This window comes from Crinia signifera, chromosome 12 (assembly GCF_055691185.1).
Source record: "Crinia signifera chromosome 12, ASM5569118v1, whole genome shotgun sequence".
Taxonomy (NCBI): Eukaryota; Metazoa; Chordata; class Amphibia; order Anura; family Myobatrachidae; genus Crinia; species Crinia signifera.
The window spans coordinates 29,889,913-29,909,800 of NC_139228.1; the positions used below are offsets into that span (position 1 = coordinate 29,889,913).

General features: G+C 46.3%; 1 protein-coding gene across 9 annotated transcripts in view; it reads left to right on the top strand.

Annotated features, from left to right (window-relative positions):
* The window catches only part of SMOC1 (SPARC related modular calcium binding 1), a 206,915-nt gene that overhangs the window by 97,260 nt on the left and 89,767 nt on the right, over positions 1–19,888 (top strand). For all 9 annotated transcript variants that reach the window (XM_083167351.1, XM_083167350.1, XM_083167348.1 and 6 more), the window contains 2 exons: positions 15,349–15,520; positions 16,611–16,723. In XM_083167351.1, coding sequence (XP_083023477.1) covers positions 15,451–15,520; positions 16,611–16,723 — 183 coding nt within the window. In that variant the 5' untranslated portion in view covers positions 15,349–15,450. The remainder of the gene's footprint in view (positions 1–15,348; positions 15,521–16,610; positions 16,724–19,888) is intronic.

Below are 19,888 nucleotides of genomic sequence, written 5' to 3' on the forward strand. Positions count from 1 at the left end.
TTCGTATGTTTTTTTTTTTTTTGTATGTGCGCCCGCTGCCCGGCTTCCTCTATGCTACCTGGCTCTCTGGTCTCCCCGCTCCCTTTGCCGCCCACTGCCTCTCTGTTGTCTCCTGCCCAACTCTCTGTTCGCAGCCCCCCTGCCCTGCCCGGCTCACGGCTCCCTCCACCTGCAGCTCCCCGGGAACTACATGTGATAAATCGAATGCGATTTATTACATGCAAAACTTGGCCAAATTGTGTGTGACCCCTGGGGGAGCTAGGTCCGACGTCCTTCAGACCGTTCAGATCCAGATTTTGTGAGTGCACTCTAAAATACTACAGTGTCAATTGGACACTAATTATAACCACTGTATATGAGCACTGGTGAATTGCACCTTTCCCTTTTAGGGTGGGAAGGGAGTAAAGGTGAAATTAGTTTCAATCCATTGATCCTTTAGACACAATGTCCTTTCTCCTTTTCAGGATAAAAAAGTTCACAAAGGTGAAAAAGGGGGCCAGTGTGCACACTTATTTAACTTCAACATTAGCGCCTCACTTAGTAATGAAGTGGTAGTCTCAAAGTGGAGACAGGACTTCTGTTACTGGGATGAAAGTAACAGTGTCCGTCCTGTCACCAACAGTATTTCTTACTGCTCCTTGGTGTGGGCAACGGTCAAGTTGGTACACAGGGGGATCTGTGTTGTAGCATCTGCTATCTCCGTATCGCTCGGCTGTCTCCAAGTCAGATGGTACGTGCAGCCGGCTGTGTCTCCCGGCAAGTGCCGTCTCCTCACCGCGGCTTTCTCTTTTGATGTTGTTCACACACGCGACGCTCTGCCACAGCGTCTGCGGTGGGAGGAGAGGCCTGTGGATATTGGAGTCAATCTTCCGGCTCTGTAGTCGGTGATGGACGGGTAGCAGGAGCAAGTGATCACCAAGAGACACCTGGATCACTTGCATGGAGACGCATCGCCCAATCACGCTCTCAGCCTGTGTCGCGCTGGGACAGCGCGACTGAAGCTGTTAGCTCCATCGGAGAAAGCCGTCGGATCGGAGAAAGCTCCATCGGAGAAAGCGGGGATAGCCGGCTCTGCAGAAGGGAGACCAGCGCTGGTTCCTGGATCGGTGAGTATAGTGGTGTAAAAGTGAGATGTGTGGATGTGTATGTAATAAAGTTTTACTTCTCTGTGTGTGTGTGTTTTCTTTTAACATTCTTTTTACAGGTGGACTACAAGTCCCAGCGGGCCCATTAATGCCCCGCATGCTGGGACTTGTGGTTCTCCAAGTTCCAGCCTGCGGGGGAGGTCTGCTGGGACTTGTAGTTCTCCTGTATAAAGCAATGTTAGGATTGAAAGATTTTACACCATCAGGCCGGCGTCCACTGGCCAGGGACGCCGGTGACAGCCCCGGGCTTCAGCCCTGGACGGGTGAAGCCTGGGGGGGGACCCCTTTATTGGGGGGGGTCCCCACTCCTCCAGGTACCCCGTCCAAGGCTGACCAGCCACGGTGCTCATGGTATGGCCGGGGGACCTTATGTAAAAAGTGTCCCCCGGCTGTGGCATGACACTGCGGGCTGTTGGAGCCCGGTGCTGGTTTCAAAATACGGGGGACCTCCAGATTTTTTGTCCCCCGTATTTTTGGAACCAGGACCGGCCCAAGAGTCCGGGGCTGGTTTCAGAAATACTGGGGACCCCCAGATTTTTTGTCCCCCGTATTTTTGGAACCAGGTCCGGCTCAATGAGCCCGGGGCTGGTTATGCTCAGGAGGGGGGGACCCCACGCAATTTTTTTCAAGAAAAAAAATAAATAACACATTTTTTACCACATAATCATGCACAGATCTCAATGATCTGTGCAGGGTTCTGGCCAACTCGCATATCAGAACCTGGTCTGATTTTTTGGCGAATTTAAGACACATTTCCCAAATTCGCATCTCATTAAATATGCGCATTGTATACTTTTCAATGGGAAAACATCTGGATGCGAGTTCCGGCGCGAGTTAAAATCGCACTTTGTAAAAGTGCCATTTCGTGGCAAAATCGGCGACTTTTGCCGTTTTTCGCATCTCATTAAATATGCGAAAACGGGATTTCGGACGTTTTTTGCGAAAATTTCGCCAAAAAACACAAATCTCATCCCATAGAATGTCACCCATTGTGTCTAAAGGATCAATGGATTGAAACTAATTTCACCTTTACTCCCTTCCCACCCTAAATGGGAAAGGTGCAATTCACCAGTGCTCATATACAGTGGTTATAATTAGTGTCCAATTGACACTGTAGTATTTTAGAGTGCATATATGTATGTAATGTTGTGTATATGTGTTTTTTTTATAAATTTGTTATTCATTCTTGTCTCACCCAAGCGCCCCACGTTATTTTTGTTCTCTGTATACCACTAGTGAGTGTACCATCTACAAACACTCTTGGATAAACTGCTACATCTCCGTTTACAAAAGGAGTTACAAACTAAAGGTGTGTACACACGGTCAGATGTGCCTTAAGATGCGATCCACGATCCAATCAGATCGGATCGGGATCGGATCGCAAGGCACATCCGATTTGCATACAAGTCTTACTATATAGTGCAGATCTGCACTTCATAGTCAAGGTAGACAAGACTTTCTGCCTTGCGATACGTGGACGCGCATCGGGATCGCAAGGGTTAAAACCCTTGCGATCTGCATCCGATCCGATGTTGACTATATTGTCAACATCGGAAGGCAAATTGTACCGTGTGTACACACTATCAGAAAATACTAAAGTGTATCAAATATCTGATTGACTGTACATTCAAAAACAGGGTGATACAATACAGATATTGTTTTGTCTTATAAAACTCTACCTCACTAGGGTGCAAAAACAACTTGGATATAATAAATATCCTTGGACTGGATAATATCAAAATAAGTAAAACCCCAGGAAATAGTCATGGGTATCACCAACTTGCTCAATGGCCGTTGCAAACTGGTTGCATGATATCAATTGATTAGCCAATTCTTCTTGTTTATTTACATATGTGCATATCTAGGAGTTCTCATTAATAGAGAATAACGTTTTATCTGATCTGATTTTGTTGATTTATTAAAGAATTCTTAATTTTTTTGGTACTTGTGTATTATAGCGGCGCCCATCGCATCGCATACCATAAGGCATGCGATGGTATGCGACGCGATATCGCTCGATATTGTACAATGTCATACAATTTTAAAATTGTATGACATTGTGTATGCCATACAATGCGATGCGATTAAAAATTGTATAAGCACCCTAATGGGGGCTTACAATGTTAAATGCACCCCCACGCCACCCCCCCACTATAAACGTGAACCCGAAGCGTGGCGAGCGCAGCGAGCCCGCGAGGTACACGTCCTCCAACCTTTTCATACCCCCACTATCCACGTCGGCGTGGAGTTGGTAATAGAAAGTGTGGCGAGCGCAGCGAGCCACCGAGCCCGAAGCGTGGCGAGCGGACGCGGATACCTTCACAGGTATCGGCGTCCCCTCGCAGGCTTCACAGGTATCCGCGTCCCCTTGTGGGGCTCGCCACGCTTCGGGCTGCGCTCGCCACACTTTCTATTCTCAACTCCACGCCGACGTGGATAGTGGGGGTATGAAAAGGTCGGAGGACGCGCACCGCCGCCCCTTATTATACAATGTTTTATCGCATAGCGGGCCAAAATCGCGTCGCATCGCATGCCATCGGGTGCATGGCATGCGATGCGATAAAAACATTGCGTGATGTACATCGGGGGCGCCGCTATAATACACAAGTACCTTCTTTTTTTTTAAGTGTGTTAATTAATTAATTGATTGATTTCCTCCATTTGTTTAATGTGGGAAGCGCTCCAAAGTGTGTCTTCTTTGTACCAAATATTTACTCACTAAGGAAACAGCACCTAATACCGCTTTCACACTGCCTAAAAGTTTTAAAAACCAGTATTTTGGAACGGTATTTAAAACGGGTCTGAGCCTTCACATTGCAGTAGATTACCGTTTTAAATACCGTTTAAGTACCATTCACATCAGTCAACCCGTTTAATCCCCTGAACACGTTTCAAGGCAGAATGCAGGGGACAGCCTATCACAGGTCTGTAATCTGTTGTTTTTACTAAATACCGTTTCAGAGCCATTCTCACTGCATAAAAAATGGCTCTGAAACATGTAGGACTCTGCTTTTTAAACGTTTTGAAATACCGGTTATCTCTAACCGGTAAATTAACTCTGGTGCTTTCCCACTGCAGCCTTAAACGTTTTAAAATGGAAAAAAACAGCAATATACCGTTTAACAAGTGCAGTGTGAAAGGGGTATTCATTTTCAGAGCTGCAGCCGCATATAAACAAAAGGGTTTTTCTTTGTGGGGCAATCTATGCAGTGTTTATTGGTAGCGGACTAGCCCCTCCTTTTACTTTCTTTTTTATTCTGATAAATGTTCATCAGTGAATAAGACTTACCGGTACTCTTTACCTAGAAGGGCGCCCATCGTGGCCATCTCGGGCATTGAATGCACTAAAAAATCGGGTGCGATGCGACCGACGAGATGCCTGAGATTTCCCATAGGGAACAATGTTAAATGTCTCAATTGACCCAATTTTCCTGTTCAATGCCTCAATTGACCCGATTTTTCCATAGGAAACAATGTTAAATGGGCCACAGAGGCCAAATAGGCACCCTGAAGTGTGAAATGGCCACCCCAATTGTTAACGGCACCCCACGATCAACGTCAACCCGAAGCGTGGCGAGCACAGCGCGGCGGTACGCGTCCTACGACCTTTTCATACCCCCACTATCCACGTCGGCGTGGAGTTGAGAATCGAAAGTGTGGCGAGCGTAGTGAGCCACCGAGCCCGAAGCGTGGCGAGTGGACGCGGATACCTTCACAGGTATCCGCGTCCCCTCGCGGGCTTCACAGCTGTCCGCGTCCCCTCGCGGGGCTCGCTGCGCTCGCCACGCTTCGGGCTCGGTGGCTTGCTGCGCTCGCCACACTTTCTATTCTAAACTCCACGCCGACGTGGATAGTGGGGGTATGAAAAGGTCGTAGGACACGTACCGCCGCCCCTCGCGGGCTCGCTGCGCTCGCCACGCTTCGGGTTCACGTTGATCGTGGGGTGGCGTTAACAATTGTGGGGGCCATTTCACACTTCAGGGTGCCTATTTGGCCTCTGTGGGCCATTTAACATTGTTTCCTATGGAAAAATCGGGTCAATTGAGGCATTGAACAGAAAAATTGGGTCAATTGAGACATTTAACATTGTTCCCTATGAGAAATCGCGGGCATCGCGTCGGTCGCATCGCACCCGATTTTTTTAGTGCATTCAATGCCCGAGATGGCCACGATTTTTTACTAACGATGCCCACGATCAAAATCGTGGGCGCCGTTCAAAGTAAAGAGTACCGACTTACCTCTAATGAAACTTGTTACTGCTGATTCTCTGAGTTGGAAACAAGTAACTTTCTGGAACAAACCATGCTGACCTACATTTACTGTTTTTTTGCATGCAGGGTAAATACTGGCTGCTTTAGCATGAAGCCCCCAAATGCCGGACACTGAAATATTTATGCTGCATATAGATGTGAGTTTAGACACATCTCTTTCTTGCCTATTTCTGTCCGCACATCTTACATCCTCATCACCTGCATTGCAACATACTGTTACCAGGGTGCAAAGTTACTTTCTCTTTTTTTGGCTGTGCTCCAAACTCAGATTTGGCTCCATAGTGTCATTGTTTGGCTATTTAAAAGCTTAAATCACAAAGATTATACTATTATCTGTGCAATCTAGTCCTACAAATGACTTGAAATGTACTTTAGTATTTTTTTACCTTTCCGCTCCATTTAGCTTTTGTGCATTATTTATGGGACTATGTAGCTGCCGGTTGTGCTTACACAAGCTATTTATCATTGCATGATGCAGATGTTTTCTATGATTTAGAAGCTACTGTGTTCTAAGGAGGATGTGTATAGTTTAATCGTACATAATATATAGTCTAGCAACACAGAACAGGGTTTAATGTACATTATCATATAAACAGACGATCCATTGTGGACCTCTGTGGGTTTGACATGTGATTTACTGCTAGATAAATGTACTTTTCTATTAACACTTACGGTCTAATTCAGCCCTGTTCGCTAGGCTGCGTATACTCGCAGCCTAGCGAAAAGATCTGAATCGCCCATTAGTGTTTCCTTTTCCGCTAAATGTTTAAATGCAGTACTTCCATGAGTCGTCTCTAGTACAGAATACCTCTCATTTGCTGTATTTTGGGTCCAACCGTTCCGTTTTAAATCCACAGAATTTTCAGCAGCTGACATGAAAACACAGAAGCTGCTGCCAGTAGAGCTGTTTTTTGGACCTGTGTCCCTAACACTTCCACTGTCACTGGGAATTAGTAGCAGCAAAAGATGTTGACTGCCAAATGTGAACTTGGCTCCTGCATGTACACAGAAAGGGCCAAAGAAGGCAGAGGGTTCCAAACAGATCCCTCTCTGCTCTCCAGACCATTCGGAAGATGCTGGGTTGCTGGAGATAAAACTGCAAGTTTTCCGAGCTTGGTGATCCTGGTGGGACTCCAAAGATATATGGTGTCATTACCTGACATGTGGAAACTGCTGTTTCTGCATGTATAATGGAATGGTTCACCTTAATCTTTCTACACTGTAAGCTTCTTGGAACAAGGCTTTCTAGACTGTAAGCTCCTTGGAGCAGGGCCCTCTTCCCTCCTGTTCTCACAGTCCTCTTCTAGCATTTCAATTACAGCTCACTTACCAACCTGCCATCTATTTCCACATCTCTCCTCGCCTGTTGTTCATTCATCTCTAACACTGACACCTGCCCCTGGTAACATGCAGACATCTCCTCTGCTTCCCTACATTCCAGCTGTATTGTGTACTAAGCATTGTGTTGCTGTTACCTGTGCTCCTCTCTACCGCTGGCACCTGCCCCTGGTAACATGCAGACTTCTCCTCGTCTTCTCTATGTCCCAGCTGTACTGTGCACTAATCATTGTGCTGCTGTTACCTGTGCTCATCTCTACCACTGACACCTGCCCCTGGTCACATGCAGACTGCTCCTCTGCTTCTCTACGTCCCAGCTGTATTGTGTACTAATCATTGTGCTGCTGTTACCTGTGCTCATCTCTACCACTGGCACCTGCCCCTGGTAACATGCAGACTGCTTCCCAACATCCCAGCTGTAGTGTGTACTAAGAATGGTGCTGCTGTTACCTGTACTCATCTCTACTGCTGGCACCTGCCCCTGGTCACATGCAGACTGCTCCTCTGCTTCCCTACATCCCAGCTGTATTGTGTACTAAGCATTGTGCTGCTGTTACCTGTGCTCATCTCTACCACTGACACCTGCCCCTGGTAACATGCAGACTGCTCCTCTGCTTCCCTACATCCCAGCTCTATTCTGTACTAAGCCTTGTGCTGCTGTTTCCTGTGCTCCTCTCTACCGCTGGCACCTGCCCCTGGTAACATGCAGTCTGCTCCTCTGCTTCTCTACGTCCCAGCTGTACTGTGCACTAATCATTGTGCTGCTGTTACCTGTGCTCATCTTTACCACTGACACCTGCCCCTGGTAACATGCAGACTGCTCCTCTGCTTCCCTACATCCCAGCTGTATTGTGTACTAAGCATTGTGCTGCTGTTACCTGTGCTCATCTCTACCACTGACACTTGCCTCTGGTAACATGCAGACTGCTCCTCTGCTTCCCTACATCCCAGCTGTACTGTGTACTATTGCTGCTGTTACCTGTGCACAACTCTACCACTGGCACCTGCCCCTGGTAACATGCAGACTGCTCCTCTGCTTCCCTACATCCCAGCTGTATTGTGTACTAAGCATTGTGCTGCTGTTACCTGTGCTCCTCTCTACCACTGACACCATACCCTCCAACATCTGAGGGGAAGAATTCGGTACACAATAGGAAAGGGGGCGTGGCCACTGGGAAAGGGGGCGTGGCAAAACCTCCTTTCATATACTTTCAATGGTAAAGTTTGTGCTGCCTGGCTGAGCACCATGCCCCACGGCCCAGCACCTGGTGCAGCTGAGCTCATGTCACATGGTGGCTTGGTGGGCTGCTGGCATATTAAATAAGTATATTTAATAAATAAGTATATTAAATATACTTATTTAATATTCCAGCAGCCCACCAAGCCACCATGTGACATGAGCTGCAGCAGGTGCTGGGCCGTGGGGCATGGTGCTCTGCCAGGTCACTCGTCAAAAAGTATTTACTAGTTACAGCCAGAGCCACACTTGCTGCACTTTAACTTACAGTGTGTGTTGGCAGCTGAGTGGCAGCAGGCTCCGACCTCCAATGGCATCGCCGGTGGCCGTGCGAGATGATCCCCCACAGTGTGTCTGTTGAGCGCCTGGCCACCGCACCCCTCACTCAGCAGTTGATTCACCCCACTCAGCCTATCGCGCCCACAAGGGGCATGTGGAGAATGAGGGCAGAGACTGCCGGCTTTCCCAGGGTGCGCGGTCCCGGCACGTGATGTCATGGCGCACGGGACCGGCCGCAATGCACCCTTGGGAACGGGGGAGAGGAGAGAGCCGGCGCACCGAGCTGCAAAAGCGGAGCTGAGCCCGGGGAACTAGGAGGGAAATTATGGCAGAGTGTCTCACCGCTGCAATCTGGAAAAATTCGGTACATTCGGTACAGTTGTAATTTGCCGGTACAGACCGTTAAAAAACGGTACTGTACCGTCAGATTCGGTACAGTTGGAGGGTATGTGACACTTGCCTCTGGTAACATGCAGACTGCTCCTCTGCTTCTCTATGTCCCAGCTGTACTGTGCACTAATCATTGTGCTGCTGTTACCTGTGCTCATCTCTACCACTGACACCTGCCCCTGGTCACATGCAGACTGCTCCTCTGCTTCTCTACTTCCCAGCTGTATTGTGTACTAATCATTGTGCTGCTGTTACCTGTGCTCATCTCTACCACTGGCACCTGCCCCTGGTAACATGCAGACTGCTTCCCAACATCCCAGCTGTAGTGTGTACTAAGAATGGTGCTGCTGTTACCTGTACTCATCTCTACTGCTGGCACCTGCCCCTGGTCACATGCAGACTGCTCCTCTGCTTCCCTACATCCCAGCTGTATTGTGTACTAAGCATTGTGCTGCTGTTACCTGTGCTCATCTCTACCACTGGCACCTACCCCTGGTAACATGCAGACTGCTCCTCTGCTTCCCCACATCCCAGCTGTATTCTGTACTAAGCATGGTGCTGCTGTTACCTGTGCTCATCTCTACCTCTGGCACTTGCCTCTGGTAACATGCAGACTGCTCCTCTGCTTCTCTACGTCCCAGCTGTACTGTGCACTAATCATTGTGCTGCTGTTACCTGTGCTCATCTCTACCACTGACACCTGCCCCTGGTCACATGCAGACTGCTCCTCTGCTTCCCTACATCCCAGCTCTATTCTGTACTAAGCCTTGTGCTGCTGTTACCTGTGCTCCTCTCTACCGCTGGCACCTGCCCCTGGTAACATGCAGTCTGCTCCTCTGCTTCTCTACGTCCCAGCTGTACTGTGCACTAATCATTGTGCTGCTGTTACCTGTGCTCATCTCTACCACTGACATCTGCCCCTGGTAACATGCAGACTGCTCCTCTGCTTCCCTTCATCCCAGCTGTATTGTGTACTAAGCATTGTGCTGCTGTTACCTGTGCTCATCTCTACCACTGACACTTGCCTCTGGTAACATGCAGACTGCTCCTCTGCTTCCCTACATCCCAGCTGTACTGTGTACTATTGCTGCTGTTACCTGTGCACATCTCTACCACCGACACCTGCCCCTGGTAACATGCAGACTGCTCCTCTGCTTCCCTACATCCCAGCTGTATTGTGTACTAATCATTGTGCTGCTGTTACCTGTGCTTATCTCTACCGCTGGCACCTGCTCCATGTCACATGCAGACTGCTCCTCTGCTTCTCTACATCCCAGCTGTACTGTGTACTAATCATTGTGTTGCTGTTACCTGTGCTCATCTCTACCGCTGGCACCTGCCCCTGGTCACATGCAGACTGCTCCTCTGTTTCTCTACATCCCATACATTGGGCGAGATTTACTAAAGGGAAAATGCTGTAAAACCCCCGTTTTACGGCATTTTCCTATGTATCAATCCTTGTCCGCCCCGTTTTCGCAAGGCTGGGTATCGCCACCCCCTGGGTGGCGATACCCTATAGAAGCCTATGAGCTTCTTTCGCCTCCCGCCGTACGACGTCCGCGCGCCCCCCCCTCCCGTCCTCCAAAATCTCCTCCTCCCCCTGGTGTGACAGCCGGATGGGGAGGAGGAGACGCAGGGGGACGCTGCCAGCCGCTGGGATGTGACGGAGACCCCCGCAGCCCACATCACAGGTATCGTGGGGGTCTCCGTCACCGCAACCCGATGCTGGCCGCATATGTTAGTACAAGGGCGGCGATGTATGTTAATACATCCTGCCCAATGTGTACTGAGCATTGTGCTGCTAGTTGTTTTCTGTGCTTTTCTAGTTCTTCAGTTACTGATATGTTTAGCCCTGTGTACCCTGTATTGCTCTAATATGCAACCTATGTACGGCGCTGCGAACCACATATGGCGCCGTATAAATAAAATCTAATGATAATACATCTTTTAGAATTGTTTTGCTTTTTTTTTATAGAATTTAGCACCTGATAAGTTGGAGCTTTGTTTTAAAATAATAAAAAGTATCGGTGGAAGATTTTACTGTAAACTAACAAGCGATGAATAAATGTGTCTCTCTATAAATGTAAGAATGTTCCATTGTAAATATATTTAATCAAAGTTGTAAATGTCATTGAATAAATGTCCAAGTCCTGTACTGTACTGTACTGAGACCTGGCAGCACTTAAAAGCAGTGATGAAATTGTATGATTGTCAGAAGACTGATCGCCACCATACATTATCAATTACATGTCCAATCTGTTGCAGATTGACCAACATGAACACTTGTTATTCACAATCGTCTATTGGGAAGCAGCGGTTTAGGGCAGGGATGGGGAACTTTTAGCCATCCTGCTGTTCTTGAACTGTGTATCCCAGCAACCCCTGGTACAGTTTAAGCATGGCCAAATAGCCAAACTATAGCAAGGCATGCTGGGATTTGTAGTTTAACAACAGCTGGAGGGCCAACGGTTCCCCTATTACTAGTTTGGGCAATCATCACAAAATTGCAAATAGTCCTAATCCATCGCTGATATATGGGCAAGTTATGTATTAGGGCTCTTTATTATGATTATACCACTGCAAATATTTCTGCAAAAGTAGTCTACATAACTTAATTTGGGGATTGCAAAAATGGGCAATATACCAATATTTGAAAACAAATTTGGTCTATGGCTACATTTTTCCTTTTTTTTTTCCTTTCGTTAACCCTCTTTAGCAGTGATTGTCAACCTTTTTCAACCCGCAGCACACTAAGCAAGATTTTAAAATTGCCAAGGCACACCATCAGAACCCTACAGGGAAAACATATTGGCACCCACAGGAAAAAAACAAACCCATTGGCCCCATATGAAAAAAAAAAAAACAATACCACTGGTCCACGTAGGTAACAAAAATAATGTACATTGGTTCTCACATTAAAGTAAGAGACCAACAGTTGAACTGGTGGTGGCTGTAAGCTGGTGTGGACATCTCTAGATCTGGTGCACACTTGAGAATAGTTCAAGGCACAATAGTTGAAAAACGCTGCTCTATCCTCCTGTGTTCTGCACATGTCCACGTGTGCACTCTGCATATGCGTGAAAAACTTGTCCCTCTGATTTCATACATTTTTTGCATGTTTATCATACTCGATTCTGAGTTTTTAAAAATTGCATATAGGACAAAGACAACCTGTATAAACACAAAATCCAGGTTTTAAAAGACCATTTCATCTGTTGCAGGAAAAAAGAAAAGTGATCTAACACAAACTGGCACTGTGTGAAAAACTAAAATTAATGGGGCAATGTAGGGGCAATTTCTAAGTGATCTCTTGAGATCGCTAAGAAATGCCAGAGGAATCGGTACGTGTTCTTTGACATTCTTTGCCTTTATTTTTTTTCTCCACATATACTTCTAAGAGCCAAGTGTTTGAGAGATGCAAATACTATTGGAAAGGACTCATACAAATTAGAATAAGACAGCGCCTTATATTGACCCAAGTATTTCCAAGTGTTTGTGTCTATTGTGGGAGTGGCAATCCCATTGGGTACAATTGTGTGCTCCAGTCTTGGGGCGTGGTAATAATTTCCTAACCCATTCCTTGAATCGCTACGTGTGTAGGCCCCTTTACTCATTAAAAAAATAACCAAATTGAATGGATAATTGGGTTCAATTACATTAGGCACAATCCGGCTTTATTACTGCCAGCCTGCTAAATCTACACATCACTTAAATAGAATCACTCTAGGCACGTGCAACTGGCCTAAAATTCTCAATAACAAACAGCACAGTGTGATGTGATCAAAAATAGTTGCAGAAGAGAAGAAAGATATATTTTACAATACTGTACTGGGTGACTTCTATAATGCGGTCTGCCGTCTCTTTCCTGAAACCAAGTAAATGTAACACTGCAAAAGAAAGGACTGTGAAGGAAAATCTAGTACAGGTTCTACACTTCTACGACTTCTGTGTCACACCTTCCTGTCTACCTCTCCCCTTTACAATGGAAGCTCTCACAGGCAGGGCCCTCTCTCCTCATGTCTTCGTCTAATAGAGGAAAAACTGTTCGACTAATTACTCCTTTCATTCGCACCTAACCCTTGGTCTCTGCGACCCTAAGAATTATTTCAGTGTCCTGTTGCATGATGAAACTATCTTTATTTATCATGAACTGCCCTGTACTAGAAGTCGTTGTTTTCTTGGTTTTACTCATTTTATTTTGTTATGCGCTGCGGAATCCTTGTGGCACAATATAAAATTATTATTATTATTATTGTTGCAAAGCCATTTCTAAAACTCAGTGACTCCAGTGAACCAGAATGAGGGCTAGTCTCTCCAAATGGAGAAAACATGGAACAGTGGGGAATCTTCACAGGAGTGGCCGGCCACTCCCAGGAGGATCCAGACATCTAGACATTTAAGGAACTGCAGGACTTGCTTGCTTCGGTTAATGTCTGTGTTCAAAATGCCACCTCTAAGAAAGAGACTGGTAAACATGGGAGAGTTGCAGAAGGAAAAAATAAATCCAAGATTTTTGGGTTAATGTTCTGTTGACTGATGAATAATTTTTTTTTGAAGACGAGGTTCATTTCACCAAAAGAACATCATTCTTACATGGTGGTGGTGTGGGGATGCCTTGCTGCCCCTGGACCCAGGCGACTTGCCATAGTTGACACAATGGTACTCTTTACCTAGAAGGGCGCCCACGATTTTGATCGTGGGCATCGTTAGTAAAAATAAATTGCGTCGGTCGCATCGCATGCGACCAAAAAATCGCATGCGATGCGACCGACGCGATGCCCGCGATTTCCCATAGGGAACAATGTTAAATGTCCCAATTGACCCGATTTTCCTGTTCAATTTCTCAATTGACCCGATTTTCCATAGGAAACAATGTTAAATGGCCCACAGAGGCCAAATAGGCACCCTGAAGTGTGAAATGGCCCCCACAATTGTTAACGCCACCCCACGATTAACGTGAACCCGAAGCGTGGCGAGCGGCGGCGGTACGCGTCCTACGACCTTTTCATACCCCCACTATCCACGTCGGCGTGGAGTTGAGAATAGAAAGTGTGGCGAGCGCAGCGAGGCGAGGGGACGCGGACAGCTGTGAAGCCCGCGAGGGGACGCGTATACCTGTGAAGGTGTCCGCGTCCCCTCGCGGGGCTCGCCATGCTTCGGGCTCGGTGGCTCGCCACACTTTCTATTCTCAACTCCACGCCGACGTGGATAGTGGGGGTATGAAAAGGTTGTAGGACGCGTACCGCCGCCCCTCGCGGGCTCGCTGCGCTCGCCACGCTTCGGGTTGACGTTGATCGTGGGGTGGCGTTAACAATTGGGGGGGCCATTTCACACTTCAGGGTGCCTATTTGGCCTCTGTGGGCCATTTAACATTGTTTCCTATGGAAAATCGGGTCAATTGAGACATTGAACAGGAAAATCGGGTCAATTGGGACATTTAACATTGTTCCCTATGGGAAATCGCGTGCATCGCGTCGGTCGCATTGCATGCAATTTTTTAGTGCATGCGATGGCCGCGATGGGCGCCCTTCTAGGTAAAGAGTACCGACACAATAATTAACAATAGCCCCGCAGAACCCTGGCACCCACACTTACCCACCACCTCCAAGCCAACTTTGGGTCTGCAGGGGCTATTGTTACACCACTAAGGCACTATAATGTTACATAAGATGTATGGGGGTACAATATGAACTAGGGATACTGTCATAATGTGAAATGGGGGTACTGTGTGGTGTAATGTGTACTGGCAGTCCTATAATGTGACACCAAGTAAACTAGGGCACTACAATGTATCAATCAAACTAGGGCACTACCATGGGGCATAATATTAACTAGGACACTAATAAGGTTCAGAAAATGATCTAGGGCACTATTAAGGGGCATAGAATTAATTGCTGTAAAGCAGAGTCTCTAAAGAAGCTTTATGACGGGCCCCTTTTAATATGTTGGTATACAAACTTGGCCCACAAACTCCTGGTTACGCCACTGTTAGAACAATGTTTCCCATGGGTGATGCAGGTTTTGCACAGATTTTTTTTTTCCTTCAATAAATGAAATTATAATTTAAAAACTGTAATTTGTACTTATTTTGTTTGAACAGCAAAGTGCATAAATACCCCTTTAATGCATTCAGATGATACTAAAATCATCATAAGCAAGTACACAGAACAAATAAATGATGAGCAGACTAAAAGGTGCCCACACACGGATAGATATTGGATATAATCCAATATCTATACAATTTCCTTTGAAATCCAGAACACCCCTTATCAATGCCCCACACTGAACGATCGAGTAAACAATCAGAGGGTTTACTCAATCACAGTGTGGCCTAAATCAGGGGTGTTTGGGGTCTGCCACTCCGCCGAACCTCCGCAACCCAACCACTCGCAGACAGAGTGAGGGCGGCGGTGGGCAGGAGATTTCAAATGAATAGAGCGGCTGCTGATTGGTTGAGAGAGCTCTCTCTCCTATTGATTGTCAACATATCATCCAGATCCTGAACCAGACATGCTTTTATTATATAACCGTTATCTATACGTTCTCTTTGGTTGGCACTTATTGATGAGTAGTTCTGTAGAAGTGATCATACGTTTTTATGGGTCTTTGTAGAAAGTGCCTGAAAGGCTTTCAATGATTTTATCCTCCTTCTGCACAATAAACATGGGTACTTTTTGGTCTTTTACAGTTTTTAATAAGTGACCGGGACAGGGACCCACAGTGTAACCCTCACTGCTCCAGGACACAGTCCAAACCTGTTTGTGCTTCAGATGGTCGAACCTACGAATCCATGTGCGATTACCAGAGAGCCAAGTGCAAGGACACTGGCCTGAGTGTGGCTCACAGAGGACGGTGCAAAGGTAACAAAGGCGGCGTGTTCCTATTGAGAAAATTAATGTAATACTAGTACATCATTTCATTTTACATATTTCTCTACACACCAACACTGTCATCTTGGAGGTAGCTTCCTGCCTTACAAAAAAATCTTGATCTACTTTCAGCTGGGAAGGAGACGTTGCCAAAACACTCAGAGAAACATTTTGGCACCGACCCCTATGATCATTTAAAAAAATGTCCTTCCTGCAGTACAAACACCCTGTGTGTACACTGTGCAAAAGCACTTGGTTTTATGCTTTACACTATGGGCCTGATGCAAACTGGTATGCTAAGCAGCCTAGCAAATAGGTCAGCGCTGCCCGCCGCCCCACCGAAACGCCCACCCGCGCCGCAGGCATCCCCTCGCTAGCATGCGAGGGGATGTGGGCGAGAACACATCCCCTTGCACGCGGCCGAAGGGGACAGAAATCATTGGATGGTCGCCCACCGTCCAATGATTTCTCTCCCTAGCCTAAGTCAAAAATGGGATCCTAGGGATCCCTCTCCAGTAGTTCTCCTGGAATGGTGCCAATACGATAAAAATAGTTAGGGCCATCTTCACATGGCATTAGCTACCTATGCATTCCAGAGCCTGGCATATGCCTCCAATATCTGCTGTAAATCCCAGTTACATACCTTTAGGGGATACTTACTTTTGGGTAGCAGCCAAAAATTATAGGTTTCTATGTGTTAAATAAGCTGCACCCAAAAAGTATTTAGATGAATAAAAAGGGTTCTTGCCATAAACTCTGTAACCTGCTTTTCCAGCTTAATTATTTTAGAAATTAATTTGACCATGAATGGTAATGCTGGCAGAATGTTTAACTAAAGATTACTAAATATATATACACACACACATATATATATATATATATATATATATATATATATATATATATATATATACATACATACATACAAATACCTTTTATGAATACAATATGCTCATGTTGATGTGACTTGCACTACATATTTTTGTCAGTTTGTTTTTCTTTGTTAAATGTGATCGTGATTCACAAATAATCTTAGAATATATATAAAAATTGAGATAAGTTGTTAGTTTCCGCCCCTCAGATGCCGGCCAGAGTAAGTGTCGGCTAGAGAGGACACAAGCCCTAGAACAAGCGAAGAAGCCTCAGGAAGCTGTCTTTATCCCAGAATGCAATGAGGATGGATCCTTTACTCAAGTGAGTAACCAATCAGAGTGCAGTGTACTGTCCTTGACGTGGGTGTGGTATCAATTGACAATGTTAAGGACCATAGTCAACAAGCATTAGCCCACGTGTCCATGTTGGACACGTGCTTTATGTTTTATGACCACCATCAGTACAAACATCTACTGTCACAGGCTCGATTTGCTCGCCACACTTTGGGCATGGTATTCCCAATAGATGTCCGCCGAGAAAATGGGAAAACCCCAAACTACATGTATTGACCATTGTCGTGTTGACACTTTGTACCTGGAGACCTTAAGCACTGACATACTTTTGTGCCTGTTGATCTATTGTCTGTTGACCAATACATTGTCAAGCTGTCACCCAGATACAATTAACGCTGTCTTAAGGCACAGAGGAAGATATGTGCCACGTCGCCAGAGGTTAGATGTGAAAAGTGGCCATCGGTTAGATGCACCAAGAGGCCAGAGGTTAGATGCACCAAGTGCCAAGTGGCCAAAGGTTAGATGCACCAAGTGCCACGTGGCTAGAGGTTAGATGTTGGCTTGCAATGAGGACTGTTCCAGGCTCCTCTGCAAAGGTAAACAAGCTCGGTTTTCTTGAACGTTGTTAGAAGACCTGGTCTGTTGCCTCCACTCTTACTCCCTACTGGTAGATTGTTTGGCAGTGCCTGTATTGTCAGAACAGCTTTATTCAGATGAATGATGTTTCTGTGCTGGACATATTGTTCAGAGCGGTTCCATCAATCATTTTTTTGGCAGCGGTAATGGTCAGAGAGACTGTACAAAATTGAAGGCTTTTATATAAACTCTGAAGTTAATGTACTGGGAAAAGCAATCTAATCTTGTGTAATATTATTCAATTTTGTGAAAAGGGCTTAAACATTTCATTTGGAGTCCCAGTAATGCATTCTACACTTGTTTGTGTTTTAGGCTTAGGCTGTATGTTTCCAGCAATTGTGGAACTGCAAGACCCGGTTTGCACTCTCCTGGTATTTGCAATTTCTCAACGTTAGTCACATAACGGGAACAATGGTTTCACAGCAGTGCCAGGTAACAAGAATTCTCCTGCTACCTGACACTGGAGTTGGCATGGTCTTACAGCTCACTACACTAGCCCTGTCCATAATTATTACAGGGGTAAAGCTAGGCTTTCTGTCACCTAGGGCAAAGACTTCCCCTAGGCACGCCTCTATTTATCACTGCCACACCCCTTTCCCAGGCACTGGCAGATCTCCCGTTCCCACCTCCCAACCCAGATGTTGGGAGGTTTGTGCAATCCCAGCGTTTTACCCGTGGTTTGAAAATTGCATTCTTCAACTCAGATTACGTGCAGCGTCATACTACTTACAACGTGAAACAGACATTTTATGTAAACCACTATAGCACAGTGCCCCTTTAAAGGGTTTTCCTCGTGACAGTGGTCCTACCTCGTAGAACATTCTGCCCATAGCTTTCGAGGTGTAATACTTGGAATCTGCATTTATTGAACCTCTTTGATCCAACATTTCTGTGCACACTAAAAGGAGAATTCCAAGATGTCTGGATTTGGGTTTTCTGTAAACACAGTTGGGGGGTTACCGTGAAGCCTGTCTGAGGTTTTTTTTTATTTGACTAAACAAAATCCGAATTGCAATGCATGAAATGATTAGTACAATTTATATTATGCATTGCTTGCTCTCATTGTTCTGTAACCCACAGTAATAACCACACACGGACTCTCCTGGTTGTGGGTTCTGTGTGGACAGGTAGCAATGGATATGGTGGGGGTATTCAGAGCTGATTGCCAATCAATTATCGAATGACTGTACATGCGTACGGATCGTATTGTGTATGCAGAGGCGTAGCGAGGGTGGCTCTGGCGGAGCACCAGCTCCGGGCGCCGGAAGATCAAATGGCGCCGGAGCAGTGCCAGCATCGCCTCCCGGCCCTGCACCGCCAGCCCTACCTGGTCCCCCAGCCGCTCCCGCCTTCCCGCTCTCCGACTCCACTGTGTCGGGTGACAAGCAGGGCGCCACCAGCCCTGCCAGCTCTCCCGCCCGCTCACTATTTACCGCTGTGCCGGGGCCAGGGTGACATGCAGGGCGCCGCCAGCCCTGCACTTCACTGCACCGCCAGTCAGTGAAGAAACCGCCGGCGTCTGCAGCAGAAGGACAGCTTTGGACAAAGTGCGCAGCCAGGAGCGGTGCTCAGCATCCCGGGCAGTGCTGAAGATCACAGGAGCTGGAGATCGAAGGGGGCAGATGCGCCACGCCAGAGGGTAAGACTCCACAAGCCCTTCTGCTGCACCACTCTGCCCTTTTTACCCCTTCCGCTGCAAAACTCTGCAAATTCAGGACACATTATAGGGGCTGGGCTCCCCTCTTTATCCTCCCTGCCACGCTGTTAGTTTAATAAAAGAACTCGGCAAACATAGGGGGTGGGCTCCCCTTCTTCTGCTGGCCCGATTGTAATTAGGTGATTATGAGTTTATACCTGTCTGCCCTGCTGCTGCCAAGGGGGAAATGGGAGTAACAACCACAACCATAATGGGGTTATTACAGCAGTGATACCCCCACAATTCTGTAAAAGGACTATCTACTATGGGGGTATTACACATATAACCCTCTGGGCAAGGAGCATGTGATCCCCAATGGCAACTACTGTAGCATGAATTTTTCCATGGCAACCCCTGGCATCGTGCATGTAACTTCTGGCAACAAGCATTTAGGTAAGCCGCATTTGTGTGGCATAATATATAATAGGCATTACAGTGTGTGGCATAATGTGTAATGGAAAGAAGAATTCACTAGGAATAATCAAGCGCTTTGACAATGTGCTGGTCCTGCAATGTAAGCTGCTGCCTGGGTGTGAGGGTAGTCACTCCCCACTGGTAGAAAAGAAAAAAGTTCTCGCACAAGGCGAGTTAGGCAGCGCTTATTTCAATGAATGAACCAAATGGTGTATAAAGGTATAAATTTTACTGTTTAAAAATGCATATAAATACAGTTACACATTTACAAGAATAAAACAATAATAACCATAACTGAATAAAAAATGGAAGGTGGGGAAATAAAAGTAAACTGGAATAGTTAATTGCAATAATAAAAAAGATATCCCGCCTCAGTAGACATTTGTATGGTGGAAAAAATATTATTCTTTGTGATCATTGAATTGTGGAAAGCAGGTACGTGCACTT